Below are 14947 nucleotides of genomic sequence, written 5' to 3'. Positions count from 1 at the left end.
GACAATAATAAATACAATTACTAAAACAGGATGGCTTTCTAAGCACAATGTTGTTGATTTGGTAAGGGGGCCACCTAGTTCCTTTTTAAATATAGTTTTTACTCTGAAATAATTCAAATTTATAGAAAAGTAATTACCAATCACTCAATTTCCCTTAGTGTTAACATCACATTAGCATGATACATTTGCAAACCTAAGAAAACAACGTTAGTACATCATTAACTAAACTCCAGCCTTCACTTAGACTCCACTACGTTTTCCATTAAGGCCTTCTTCTGCTCCAGGACCCGATCCGGGACGCCACGCTGCGTGCACCAATTCACTCACTCGCACTTCGCTGCACCACCTCTCAGCACCAGGCCTTCTCAAGTCTCCTCTGCGCTCAGTTGTGCCCGACTCTTTGCGACCCCAGCGACCGTCCCCTGCAGGCTCCTCTGGCTGGAGTGGACTGCCATTTCCTTCTCCAGGGGACCTTCCCAACCCAGGGACAGAGCCTGTGTCTTCCAGGTGTCCTGTGCTGGCAGGAGGGTTCTTCACCACTGAGCCACCTGGGAACCCAAGCCTCCACTGGTCTGTAACAACTTACCCTCCTTTGTGATAGAGGAAAGCAGTACACGAATGAGGGTGGCTGTGTTCTAATAAACTGTGTTTCTAGACACTGAGATTCGAGTCTCTTACAGCTTTCCCATGTCATAAAACATTCTTTTGATTTTTTAACCATTTTTAAAACGCAATAACCACTTTTTTTGGCTGATGGGCAGTATGGAAAAAAAAGGCAGGAGGTTGCAGTTAGTTTGCTGACCCCTTCCTTAGAGTAATTTCTAAGACAGGCATGTACTTGGTTAAGAAAAAAAATCCCTGAACACACCTTATGCTTGTTTCTTATAGCTTATAATGGATTTGTACCTGTGAAAAACAACTCAGATTTCACAGAATTAAGTCATGGCAGCTGAAGAATGCAAGCTGAGGATGAGGAGCAGAGTGAGGCGCTGGTGCGTCACCCTAGAAAGACGTTCTCCTAAGAGAACTTAAGGTCAGGCACCTCTATTTCTCTCCACCTTGTTCCATTCAGGGCAGGATAAGGGCAAAGAACGGGACAGGATATTAGTTAATTAACAATATAAAAATAGGCTAAAATAGAAGAGCAGAAAGAGAGAACTACACTTGCCAGGAGAAAGGAAAAAGCTGACATACTGCTTCTTGGGAGCAGAGAACGAACTTCTCCCATTATTTATACACTGGGCTCGTGACACCGAGGTTCCAACAGCAAGCCTCCGGTCCTCGTCCTTTTGTGTTCTAAGCTGCTGCTGCTGCTGCTGCTGAGTCGCTTCAGTCGTGCCCGGCTCTGTACGACCCCATCGATGGCAGCCACCAGGCTCCCCCGTCCCTGGGATTCTCCAGGCAAGAACACTGGAGTGGGTTGCCATTTCCTTCTCCAATGCATGAAAGTGAAAAGTGAAAGTGAAGTCGCTCAGTCGTGTCTGACTCTTAGTGACCCCATGGACTGCAGCCCACCAGGCTCCTCCATCCATGGGATTGTCCAGGCAAGAGGACTGGAGTGGGGTGCCATTGCCTTCTCCATTTGTGTTCTATGAAGTGAAGTGAAGTTGCTCAGTCGTGTCCAACTCTTTGCGACCTCATAGACTGTAGCGTACCAGGCTCCTCTGTCCATGGGATTTTCCAGACAACAGTACTGGAGTGGGTTGCCATTTCCTTCTCCAGGGGATCTTCCCGACCCAGGGCTCGAACCCGGGTCTCCCGCACTGTAGACGGCGCTCTACCAGCTGGGCCGCCAGTTCTGCAGGGGCTCAGAGGCCTCGCTCAGGTTTCCCTGTTAAGATCTTACAGGAAAAGCGAACAAACTCTCGGCCAAACCACTGCTATGCTCCTCTGCGCACGCAGGGTCCCAGCAGTGTCTACTGGCTGCCCCCGGGCCTCAGCCCCACTAAGGCAGCTCACTCATGCCTGCCATCTCCCCGCAACCTACCCCACGTCTCTGCAAGGAAGGCTGCAGACAGACAGCAGCTGTTTCACTTTATGGTTAAAAAAAAGATGCCCTCAATATCATGTTGCAAAATGGTGAAAAAATAGAGCATGGAAACCTGGTTTCCTGAGCTTCCAGTCCTTTAGATGTGAGACCACCAAAGACCAAGGAAAACACTGTTCACTCTTCAGCCTCTCTTTACTCTACATCACAAGCCTTTATGCAGACGATAGCTGGGCAGACTACACTGCAGGGCGTGAAAGACGAGTGTTGTCAAGACTTGTAAATTTAAAATTCCTTCTGTTTCTAGCAAGCCTTCCATAATATTTATCTACTGGAACTATATGACTTAACAAAAGAATTTGCCATCCCCAAAATATGAAAATAGTGGCTAGCATTTCATTTCTGTATTTCAAGAAAGGAATCAGAAACAACAAAGATTGGTAAGTAAAAGTTTCTCAATTTTTTTTTCTATTTCTCAAAAGCATAAAATACGAAGTAACTTATTTTTCAGTAACATGATTATCCACTTACAAACTGAGAAATAAACAGTAAAAATTACTTTTAAAAGTCTGGTAAAAGTTATTTAGCTCAAAGTTAGTTTTAAGAGCTGAGGTTTTATTTTTGCAGATGTTTAATTTACTCAGTACTAAAGTCACTGAAGTCATTTTTAGAATTACATAGGCTAAAATACTTAAAAATATGTTTTATGACAAAAATACAAATTTTAACTTCTAAATTACAAGATTTATAACAAGAACACATTTTAAGTATTTTTAAAATTTACCTTCTGTTCCTGCAAAAACTGGTCTGCTAACTTTTTAATATTTTCTTCATGCTGAGCTCTTAACTCCTTGATCTGTTGTCCACACTGAAAACTAAATTAGAAAGTCATTCTTTTAGACTATAATATCTTGGGTAGATTCTCAAAGATGTTTAGAAGTTGAAAACATACATCTGTATGGATAAAGCATTCAGTCAGCAGGAGAGTGGATAGGAGAGGGCAGAGAGCAGACGTGAAGACAGCTCACAGTCAAAATTCTTAAAATACCTGAATCTTTAATAGAGGATGAAAATATTGATAAAGCTAATTAAAAAACAAATTAGAAATATGAATTTTTTTAAAGAAATTTTAAGCAGTTGCATCAGATGAGTCATCAAATAGTATTGAGTTATCCAAAAAGTTCGTTTGGGTTTTTCTGTAAGATGTTATGAAAAACTCGAACTAACTTTTTGGCCAACCCAATACTTTAAACACAATAATAAAAGCCTAAACCATAAAAAGAGCAAGAACGGAAAAAACTAATAAAAAAGACAGAATGCAACCAGCAAGACAAAATGTAAAGGCACAAACAGATAAAACTATGAATTTCAACTGGACAAGCAGGCAAAGAACACAGAAAGATCATTCATGTAAAAAGAAACAACAGATACATAGAAAAATGTTACCTTCCACCATTTAAAATGCAAATTAAGCTTCCTGTATGTATATATAGTACTTTCCTTATTCCTATACTAGTGAAATTAAGTTAGAATTATAAAAGTCAATGTTGGTGGGGCTACAGGGAAACATTTACAGTATAAATTAGTATAGTCATTTTACAAAGCAATCTTTCATAGATGTGATAAGACCAATAAAACATTCTATCTCAGAAGTTCTGTATTAGAATATAATCAGTGAAATAACATAAGAAGAAAAAAAAATCCTTTTTGCACAAAGATTTTTCCAGTTGATAATCATAACAGTGAGAAAAGGAAAACTCCTACAGTGGTCCAGCAATTGGGAAAGAGTGAAAAAGCTCTAGCATACTAATATACTGGACTAATTTATTACCTCTAAGTATGTCAACCTTTAATCCTAAAGATACACGGAAAATTACTGAACACCATTAGATTAAAACCACGTATGTAGTAGACGCATACTGACAGCCGGCAAGAGTAAGATGTCAGAAATGGATAAACAGTTTAAAATACGGTGAATCTTTCTAATTTTTGGTATGCAGACCTAAAAAACACCTTTTACTGTAAAACCGATTTCTTACATGATTTTCTGTTTTACAATGTCTACAATGTCTTGCAATGTCTATAAGGGTAGATTCAACATGACTTGTATGAGATATTTTCATGTTCTTCAAGCTATCAAAATAAAAGAAAACAGATTTCACAGACACATACAAGACAATAGAAAAGGAATTTATTATTGTTTTTTTAGAAAAGGAATTTAAAAGACTTAGTAAAATGAAAGAAGAGAAGAAAAACAGACTCTAGAAAGGAAGAAATGACCTGCCTGAATGTTGGACAAATATTCAAGATTCACAGGTACTCACTGCAGGCAGAATCTCACCTCTCATACTCTAGCCTCCTCACAAGGTAAGTACTGTTCTTCCTGTAGTCCTGCAGTTGGTCTTCCTGTCGGAGAAACTCCTGACGAAGCTCAGCAAGTTGCTCTATCCACAGAACGCAAACAAAACAAAGCACAGGGGTGAAGCCTCCTCGCTCTGCTACTTCCTGTTAGGAAGGGACGGGGCTCCTAAAATCACATGCAGGCCTCCATTTACGCACTCATCCTCTCGAGAAGTTAAATTACGTAACTAGTACCATATTTAAGTGCCTTTCGTACCCATGTATAGACAATGAAATTTATTTTTAAAACAAGACAGCCTCAGTGGCTTTCACATCCATCAGAAATATTTAAAAATTTTACATCTTTACACATTATACAGACCATATGCTAAGCTGTGGAAGCAAACCATGAAGAGCTGCCTCTCTCTAACCCTAACTGCTCTGGAAAGTAGGGGAATCACATTTTTTAGATGTGTTGGCTATGGATGCAGAATTCATTTTAAAATCACATTTGATTCCCAACTTAGGTACCTATCTCTTTAGATCTGACTTCCAGTTCTGCTACTGAATTATATCCACATACACCAAAATTCCATTTACAAAGCTTATAATCTCTGGACCAGAGCTAAATGTTTTAGTTGTAATGAATAATATGACATTTCAAACTGGATGGTAAATTAAAAGCTGAGCCAGATGCTCGTTTGTGAACATTTAATCTATAATCACTGTCCTCACGTTTTCTAGAGTTGCTCCATCGAATCCTACAAAAAAAAAATCCAGCCAAGGAAGAGAAAATCTGCCAACAGCCTTATCAGTTAAGCAAAAGCAGTAATTAAGAAAGTCTTGATTTTCATAAATGGGAACAGAGGTCTATTCTATATAAGCAACATCTACTTATTAAGACTAAAATATAATTTCTAACTATAATATGCCAATATTATAACATCTGCTTTCCACAGAAGGCTTAACAAATTAGTCTTATTACTTTAAAGGCGCCCAGAAATCCTTGTAAGTTTTTAAAAAGCAGATATAAACATAAACTTTTAATAGAAATATATCCATGTAAAAAAATAAGAATAAAATTACATCAAAATGCTATCAGTGATTAAGCTTAGTGGTGGGATTCTGAGCGCATTTTTTTTCTCTACAACTTTTATTGTGGAATCATAACTACAGTAACAATAACAAATAAAAATGTTCAGGTCACATGAATGCTTGATGAGGTATATAAAGTTTAACAATACGCATGTAATAGCTATTGTACAGGATTAATAATCAAATATGAAATGTAAATGATTCACATAAAATGCTTGTAGTTGATAATTATGCTTGCCTATTCAAGCCACATTTTTTATTATTTTAAAACTTTAATTAGGGTGTAACACCAGGTGAGTTCACGGCATATGTGCTGGTTTGATTCACCAACATGCGATAAAATGACTGCCCCATCACACCAGCCAGCACCTCCACCACCTCACATAACTACCACTTTTTGTGAGTGGTGAGAACATTTGGGACCCACTGTTTCAGCAACTTCCAACTATACGATGCAGTGTTGTTATAACACAATATTGTTAACTGTAATCATCATAGATCACCAAACCTTACTCATCTTGTAACTAACAGTTTGTACCCTTCAGCCAACACCTCATGTTCCCCACACATCTCCCAAACCCTGGAACCACCATTCTACTCCCTGTCTCTGTGAGTTTAGCCCAAGTCACATTTTAAATTTCTCCACCTGCTCTATTAACTCTACAATATGCAAACATGGTTGATCTCTGCAGTTTCCAGTCATGTCCCCTACCTCAGATAAAAGTAACAAAAGAGGTATCCATGAAACACATACTCAGCTTGTCACCTGCTCCCTGGTCCCACCTACTAAGAAGCAGAGAGCAAGAGGGAGCAGAACCCTCAGCTATGGATGTTGATTCTAAAGAACAATGAGATCCTGGCAGAAGGCAGTGACAAAAAGTTTTGTAGCTTATAGACAGAGTTAACAAGCAAAGATTCCAGAACGGAAAAGTTACTTTAATTTTTTAAAAAAAGTCAAACCAGAAGGGTAATGGATCTCAACTGCTGATCTACAAGACCCCTTCAGGCTTCTTTTTCCTATACAGTAAACTCACTAAACAGCTAAGTTTACCTTCAGAATGAACGTGAAGCATGTATGATTTCTAGATTTGAAATTGCTTCTCTGCTTCCCCAAAATGCTTCTCACTAACAGTATTTGAAATATCTTTATCAGGAAATAAAGTCTTCCATTTTTAAATGGAGATAAAAGGCTTAAAATTCAATTGACCAAAAAAAAAAAAAAAACAGTATTAATTTCAGTGCATGTAAAGTACCAGGTTCTAAGGGTATGGTTTTTCCAGTGGTCATGTACAGATGTGAGAGCTGGACCATAAAGAAAGCTGAGCGCCAAAGAACTGATGCTTTTAAACTGTGGTGTTGGAGAAGACTCTTGAGAGTCCCTTGGACTGCAAGGAGATCCAACCAGTCCATCCTAAAGGGCATCAGTCCTGGGTGTTCATTGGTAGGACTGATGTTGAAGCTGAAACTCCAATACTTTGGCCACCTGATGCAGAGAGCTGACTCATTTGAAAAGACCCTGAGGCTGGGAAACATTGAGGGCAAGAGGAGAAGGGGACGACAGGATGAGATGGTTGGATGGCATCACCGACTCAATGGACATGGGTTTGGGTGGACTCTAGGAGCTGGTGATGGACGGGGAGGCCTGGTGTGCTGCAGTTCATGGGGTTGCAAAGAGTCGGACACGACTGAGCGACTGGACTGAACTGAACTGAACCCGTCTGAACACAGGGAAAGGAATATAAAGCATGGAGCTGACTGGTGCTTTGAACAGTTTAAAATAAAGACTTGAAAGGGGTAACAGCAGAGCTGCCTGGGGGTCTAGTGGTTAGGGTTCTACAGTCTCACTGCTGTGGCCCAGTTCAGTCCCTGGTCAGGAAACTGATACCCCACAAGCCACATGGCAAGGCCAAGAAAGAGCGGGGGTGGGGTGGGGTATAAACAGACCTAAAAGCAAAAGTAAAGACAAAAGTTTTCTGTGTCACAGTTTTACTTCCAGCTGATTGCCATGTGTTTATTTTGAACTCAAAGATACTCTGTCTCGTAGGCTGCTCAAGGTCAGCACAGCAGAATGCTCCGCTTAACTTAAAGAGCGTCAGGCCCAAGGCCGACTGTCCAGACGAGCAGTAACAGCAACAGCAGCGCATGCTATAGAGGGCATGGCCGTAACCCCTCAACTTAACTTCAAAAGATTAGGGATATGGTTGAGAAAGGGGTTGCCTAGGATGAGCTTTTAAAGCCAAGAAAAAAAAAAAACCTTACTTTTCAAACATTTTTATTTCAAATTTTCTTTCAGTGATAGGCATAAAAAAGGGTAAGTTATTCTAAATAAATCAACGTATACTAGGATGTTAATTTACTTTCTCATGCACTAAAAACAACTCCAATCTTTTTATTTCCAAGAAAATATTAATTATCATAAGGGTTTTTTTTAAAAGAATCTGATGTGTATTAACTCCAATATATCTGACATTAATGTCAATGAAAACAGGCAAATATGGATTATACTGTCAACTTGTCAAGAAGTTAGTTTCAGTAGAAATAGTTCCTAAGGTGCAAAAGTCACATGAGTGAAACTCAATCTCACGAGTTCAAAAGTTGCACAGTTACGAGCTCAAATCAAATCCTTTTTCTTCGCTGAAGTCTATCACCTAAAAATCAGAACATCTCAAGACCTACTTCAACTCTGGACACACACAGTGCGGTAAAGATTTTTACTCAGTAACACGGGCTGTCATTTTCTCCAGCATACACAAGGAAAGCCCTAGCCCACCACTGTTTAGTGAGAAATCGCTCTGACGACAAGCAGAATCATTTGCACAAAGTGCGAGCTGCCAGCAGCACTGGCGGGGCGCCGCCTTCTGCGCCATCCTGCACATCCTGAGCCAAACGGGCGAGCGCGGCACAGATGCCACAGAGACAGCCGTGGCCGCCAGGAAGGCGAGCTCCAAACAGAAGAGCAAAGCGGCTCAGATCCGAGACCGCGCGCCGGGAGCGGCCCCGCGTCTGGGCTGTGAGCCGCCGAGGCTGCCCCTAGCGGTTCTGCCTGGTGAGGGCCAAAGCTTGCATGAATTAGCCAGCGCAGGCTGGCTTCCTCAAGGGAGTGTTAACAACACATTACCTAATCCTACAGAGGTTCAAAACGGTTATAAAGAAAAATTTATGAAATCAGAGAGCAAGTACTACCCACATAGATAAATTCAGAGAAACTGCATGCAAAGTTTTAAAATACGCAGTGTTGTAATCAGAGGGTGTGAGGGAAAAGAGGGATAGTCCTTGGACCCCAAGTTCCAAAGGCCAGGGATAGCATGAAGTAACGCGAGCAGTGTATAGAGCTTGTTCTCTCTATTATTTTTCATAAAAGCTTTAGACATCTCCTATCACCGCACCAACCCCAAATATTCACTGGAAGGACTGACGCTGAAGCTCCAATACTTCGGCCACCTGATGTGAAGAGCGGACTCAGTGGGAAAAGACCCTGATGCTGGGAAAGACTGAAGGCAAAAGGAGAAGAGGGCGGCAGATGGTTAGACAGCATCACCAACTCAACCGACATGGCTTGAGCAAAGCTCCGGGAGGCGGTGGAGGGCAGAGGAGCCTGGCGTGCTGCAGCCCATCGGGTCCTAAGGAGCCACACTTGGCTTAGCGACTGGAGGGCAACAGCCACTTCATCAGAATGAAGCAGACACACTGCTCATCTGTCCAGTCCCCCTCCAGGCTCCCTGATTTCCGTTCCAGGCTTCCTTGTTCCCAGGGAATCTAAACTACTGAGCTTGGGGACCTGCCCAAAGCACTCCCAGAACCGAGTGGACTATTTCAGCAGGCTGGACACAGCACAGAGGGAACGCTCCTAACCCTTTCCCTAGCAAGCTGACAGTCTCCGAAGCGACACCGCAATTTTCTTTAAAGATTCTTTTAACATTTCATTGTATGAAATCTGTCCACAGCACAAGAATAAACTGCAGACCTCAAATTTTAACTTGTACTTGTTATATATAAAACAACATTAAAATTTTTTTATTATCTCTTAAGACAAAAGGAAACATGTTTTGCCATCGGAGGAGCTTTGTTCAAAACTCTATTTCATTTAGCTGTCTGACTTGAGGATTTCTTAATTCTTCAGGATTTTAAACATTTAGTGAACTGTAATTTGTAAGTAAGTTTCTTACCCTTTAAATGATGTATGTCTGCCATCTGATATGATATGTTGTTCTGCAGTTTAACCTGAAAAAAAATTGTCTTAATTTTACTAAAGAATATGTAGTTTTGCTCATATTTACCTTTTCCCCCTCATATTCACTTTGAGCTTGATAATAAGTACAAAAGAAAAATATTTAAGTTACGTATGCCACATTTTCCAAAGAGAATTGTAAGTTCTGATTTTGTAATATTCATTTTAAATTTGCATAAGAATATTCATTTAACTTAATATATAGTACAACACTGTTTGAAAGTTTGAGGTGAATATTGCTTTTTGAAAAAAAAAATCAGATTTTTTTCCAAAATCTTACCAGAAGCTTTTCAACTCTATATTAAGAAGAGAATTAATGCCAAGTCGGAAGTACTTATTGTTCATCAAGCTCCCCCAAGAGGACAGAGATTATACAGGACTCTCTGCTGCAGTCGCTGTCCTCTAGAAGCCAGCACATAGGAGGGCCAGGAACTGAAAGCACACCCAGACAAGGCTCAGACTAAGCCTTACCACTTAATTCAAGAATTAAGACAAGGCATGTCCCAGATAGGATATCAAGCAATGAACTACAGTGTCTCAGTTCTTGTTTAAACAGGTTTCAGCTAACTGTAAGTCCAACTACAGTATCACTACAAACAGTTCTCTGTCAATCTTAACAGTGACATTATTTTGAAAGGCACAGATTGATTTACGTTGATCAAACGCAGTACCATGAGTGGCAAATGATTATGCTACATACCACTTAAATCTCTGAAGAAAACAATTTTTAATTTTTCATCTTGAAATAATTTTAGGGTCATAGGAAACTGCAAAGATAGTACAGAGAAGTCCCATATACCCTTCACACAATTTCCCCCAGTGGGCACATCACAACTTCCAAACCAGGAAACTGACACTGACCCAGCAGGTACAGCTCTACGCTGCCTTATCATACGTATGGACTCGTGGAAACACCACCAGACTCAAGACACAGAACTCTGCTGCCATCACAGACATCTCCCTCACGCCTTTACAGTCAGACCCATGCTGCTTCCCCGCGATTCCTGATCCCAGGCAGCCACCAGTTTGTTCCCCATCTCTGTGATTTTATCACTTCAAGAATGTTGATAAATATAATCACGTGGTATGTGACCTTCTGAGGCTCTTTTCAATCCACAGAATGTGCCTGGGCTTCCCGCCTGCCAGTGCAGGAGACAGAGGAGACGGGGTCGATCCCTGGGCGGGGAAGACCCCTGGAGGAGGAAACGGCAGCCCGCTCCAGTGTTCTTGCCTGGAGAACCCCATGGAAAACCCCATGGACAGAGAAGCCTGGTGGGCTACAGTCTATGGGGTTGCAGAGTCAGACACAACTGAAGCAACTCAGCACACATCAATCTTTCACTTCTCGTTATTGCTGAATAACATTCCACGCTTAGTCGCTCGGTCACATCCGACTCTTTGCAACCCCATGGACTGTACAGCCCATGGAAGTCCCCAGCCTGAATGCCGGGTTCCCGGGGATCTTCCCAGCCCTGGGATCAGACCCACTTCTGCGGCCCCTGCGCTGCAGGCGGACTCTTCACTGCTGAGCCGCCTGGGAGGCCCAAGCACTTACCAACTGGCCCTTTACAGAAAAAGTTCGCCAACCCCTAGTCCGAACCGACAGGATGAGGACAAGAGAAAAATATATGTGAGAGAGACCAAAGGGGAACAATGGATAGTCTGGCTGACTGACTAGACTGAGGAGTGAAGAGGGAACCTTGGGTCGCGTCTCGGTTTGTAGAGGGAGGGGACTAAGGGGAGTGCGACTGCCGCGCTCCACCTCAGGGAGACACGGGGAGAGCAGGCCTGCAGTGGGAGGCAGCCGTGGGGGGATGGCGTTGCCTCAGGTCTGAACCCAGTGAAGCTGAGGCACTCGTGACACAGCCAAGAGGAGGTCCTTAATAGGGAGCTGGGTCTGTGAGCGTGGAGTGGACCTAAGAGCCACGACCAGCCTGGACCGCATATTCAAAAGCAGAGACATCGCTCTGCCAGCAAAGGCCCGTCTAGTCAAGGCTATGGTTTCTCCAGTGGTCACGTATGGATGTGAGAGTTGGACTGTGAAGAAGGCTGAGCACCGAAGAACTGATGCTTTTGACCTGTGGTGTTGGAGAAGACTCTTGAGAGTCCCTTGGACTGCAAGGAGATCCAACCAGTCCATCCTAAAAGAAATCAGTCCTGAATATTCACTGGAAGGACTGATGCTGAAGCTGAAGCTCCAATACTTTGGCCATCTAATGCGAAGAGCTGACTCATTTGAAAAGACCCTGATGCTGGGAAAGACTGAAGGCAGGAGGAGAAGGGGACGACAGAGGATGAGATGGCTGGATGGCATCACCGACTCGATGGACCTGAGTTTGAGTGAACTCCGGGAGTTGGTGATGGACAGGGAGGCCTGGCATGCTGCAGTCCTTGGAGTCACAGAGATGGACATAGCTGAGTGACTGAACTGAAATGATTTGAGAGTTACTAGCAATTCACTTTCGCTTTTCACTTTCATGCACTGGGGAAGGAAATGGCAACCCACTCCAGTGTTCTTGCCTGGAGAATCCCAGGGACGGGGGAGCCTGGTGGGCTGCCATCCATGGGGTCGCATAGAGTCGGACACGACTGAAGCGACTTAGCAGTAGCAGCAGCAGCATACAAATAGGAGAAGGCAATGGCACCCCACTCCACTACTCTTGCCTGGAAAATCCCATGGATGGAGGAGCCTGGTGGACTGCAGCCCATGGGGTCGCTAAGAGTCAGACACGACTGAGCAACTTCACTTTCACTTTTCACTTTCATGCATTGGAGAAGGAAATGGCAACCCACTCCAGTGTTCTTGCCTGGAGAATCCCAAGGACGGGGGAGCCTGGTGGGCTGCCGTCTCTGGGGTTGCACAGAGTCGGACACGACTGAAGCGACTTAGCAGCAGCAGCATACAAATGGCAATTGAAACCACGGGAATGAGCTCACTGATGAAAAGCTGCAAGAGGCAGCAGGAAAAGCTGACACCAACAGCTGTGTGGTCTGCGATCGAAGGGCTGCTCTCTAATAACTTCTAATTAGCCTCTGTCTATTTTCTTCCCACTTCTTTTTCAGTAGCCCCCCTCCAATCTGTGATTTTGCTTTCTGCGGTTCCAGTTACCAGCAGTCAACTGTGGCCTGAAAACTGAGGAAAGAAACAATTCTTAAGTTTTAAACTACGTACTGTTACGACTAACGTGGTGGAACCTGGGCTGACACGGTCTGTTGCGCCTGGGATCCCTAACCATCATCATCGCCTGCTGCTAACAGCCGACTCACAGCACCACAGCTCGACGAGCCGAGATCACCCAGAGCAAGCGCTCCTCCTAACCCATCACCAGGAGAGCAAGCGCTCCTCCTAACCCATCACCAGGAGAGCAAGCGCTCCTCCTAACCCATCATCAGGAGAGCAAGCGCTCCTCCTAACCTAACGCTGCGTCATTTCCTCATCGCACATCATCACAAGGTGAGTCAGGTGAGAGACATTCTGGGAGGGAGAGAACACATTCATATAACTCTGATTTCAGGATATTGTTATAACTGTCCTATTTCTTTATCGTTGTTGCTAATTTCTTACTGGCCTAATTTAGAAATTAAACGTTATCATAGGTATGTATGTATGTACAGTGAAGTCGCTCAGTCGTGTCCGAATGTAAAAACCTAACTGAATCTAGGGTTTAGGCTACCTGTGGTTTCAGGTATACATGGGCAGTTCTAGGGATACCTTCCCTGTGGATACGGGGGATTACTGTATTTCCATGATGCAGTTTCCTTTTGCATTCTTTACCCCTCCAAAGACCACAGCTATCCCTCACTTTTGTTTACAACAAGTTTTCATTACTTTGGTTCTTTTATTCATTTTTATGATGCTATTCTGGCTTCTCTGTATTCTCTTTTAAATTCTACTCTTGAAACAGCTAGAGAGATGCTATTTTTGAATACTAGCCTATGAGGGACCTCAGCTTCCTGGACTGTCTCTTTCATATCCTAAAACTCTTAAAAATTTTTTAATAGAGAAGAGGAAATTCACTCTATAGACTATGAAAGTACTAAAGGATATTATGAGCAGTGCTACTTTATTCTTATCAGTTTAACTTTCTCGTCAACCTTTTTAATTGAGGATGGAGACGCTGATCCCAACAGCTCATATATACAGTCCTCATATTTCAAAAGCTGCTCTGGAACAATTAAAGAGAAAACCACAGCTTGTCTAAATAAAAGCCTTTCTTAATTCAAACAGAATGAACTTATTTCCCACCTCATTCTCTGGCCGGGTAAAGATTTTCCAGTTAGCTTCTCAGACCCCCTCTACGGCACATCTCATGCTCTCTACTGTTCCTCTCGGTCTTTGCGGCAGGATTCTCACAAAAATCTTATACTCAGCGTTTAGTACTAGCAGCAGGCACCAGTTCCCAGCTGATCTCGCTTCCTGTCACCACGAGCTCCACAGCGCTGCTCACCTCGCCTTCCACATGCCTCTGAGCAGAGCTGCCGAAGGTCCACTCAGAGGCCTCTGGTAGATCATTAGACCCAGAAGCTCTCTCCCTTCTACAGTACTTGTATTATGTTGTTTAGTTTCAGAGTCTAGATGTCTGCTACTAAATTATCTGTTCATCTTTTTGACACTGCACTACCACGGGCATCTGATACCTCTTCTCTCCACATATACAACGCAATCCCCCAAATCCTTATGTAGCTCCTAAAACAGTTTGACAAAAAATTCTTCTAACTTTCAGTCTCACCCTTTTTAAGGCAATCTGAATGTGTTTCTTACCTACTACGCACTCCTTTGTTTTTGCAAAATCCGAGCATGCAAAGCAGTGACCTAATTTCAGCTCTAACCTTGCGTTTCTGCCATCCTGGGTCTGCGTAAAGCCTTCTCCCGCTTGGTTTCTGATTTCTAATGTTTCCTTCAGCGTCTTCAATCTGGTTTTCTTTACTGTTATGCTTTTCACTAATCATTTCTGCGCACAGATAGGTCTCTTCAGTCCTTTAACTTCTTTGGTTTTTAACCCTCTGGGAGCCTTCCCCTCTTTTAATACTTCCACCACCGCCTCACCTTCAACAGGAAGCTGATTATTTCTCCTCATATTTTTAATTTCCTGGTGTTCCAACAGGAATTTGTTTATCTTTGAAATGACTCTATCAAAACCTCTCAGCTGTTGAGAAATTAATTTGAGTTCTCACCACTGCATGATTGGAAAAAAGGTATTTCACTTTGCCATATATTCTGTCGACCTGGTGACGCCATAAAATACAGATGGTCCTGTGCACCCACCATTTTATATAAAGAACTTGAGCATCCATCT

At 42.7% G+C, this 14947-nt stretch overlaps 1 protein-coding gene and 1 long non-coding RNA gene across 8 annotated transcripts in view; one reads left to right on the top strand and one right to left on the bottom strand.

The window, feature by feature from the left end:
• Window positions 1-6646, top strand: part of LOC114115667 (uncharacterized) — a 56338-nt gene extending 49692 nt beyond the window's left edge. The window contains exons 8-9 of one of the 2 annotated variants that reach the window (XR_009601319.1): window positions 268-2427; window positions 4197-6646. This is a non-coding gene — a long non-coding RNA (uncharacterized LOC114115667). Of the gene's footprint in view, window positions 1-267; window positions 4162-4196 lie in introns of those variants that run through there. The other variant, XR_009601320.1, reaches the window with a different exon arrangement.
• GOLM2 (golgi membrane protein 2) overlaps window positions 1-14947 on the bottom strand; it is an 82820-nt gene that overhangs the window by 41503 nt on the left and 26370 nt on the right. For all 6 annotated transcript variants that reach the window (XR_006060489.2, XR_006060490.2, XM_027972139.2 and 3 more), the window contains exons 2-4: window positions 9589-9643; window positions 4329-4431; window positions 2772-2862 (exon numbers count right to left, since the gene is read on the bottom strand). Coding sequence is in view for 4 of the 6 variants with exons in the window: in XM_027972139.2 (XP_027827940.1) it covers window positions 2772-2862; window positions 4329-4431; window positions 9589-9643 (249 nt within the window). In the remaining 2 variants the exon portion in view is untranslated. The remainder of the gene's footprint in view (window positions 1-2771; window positions 2863-4328; window positions 4432-9588; window positions 9644-14947) is intronic.

The sequence above is a fragment of the Ovis aries genome, chromosome 7, assembly GCF_016772045.2.
Source record: "Ovis aries strain OAR_USU_Benz2616 breed Rambouillet chromosome 7, ARS-UI_Ramb_v3.0, whole genome shotgun sequence".
Taxonomy (NCBI): Eukaryota; Metazoa; Chordata; class Mammalia; order Artiodactyla; family Bovidae; genus Ovis; species Ovis aries.
Note: the sequence above shows the minus strand (reverse complement) of the source record. Positions and strands in the feature narration are given on the sequence as shown.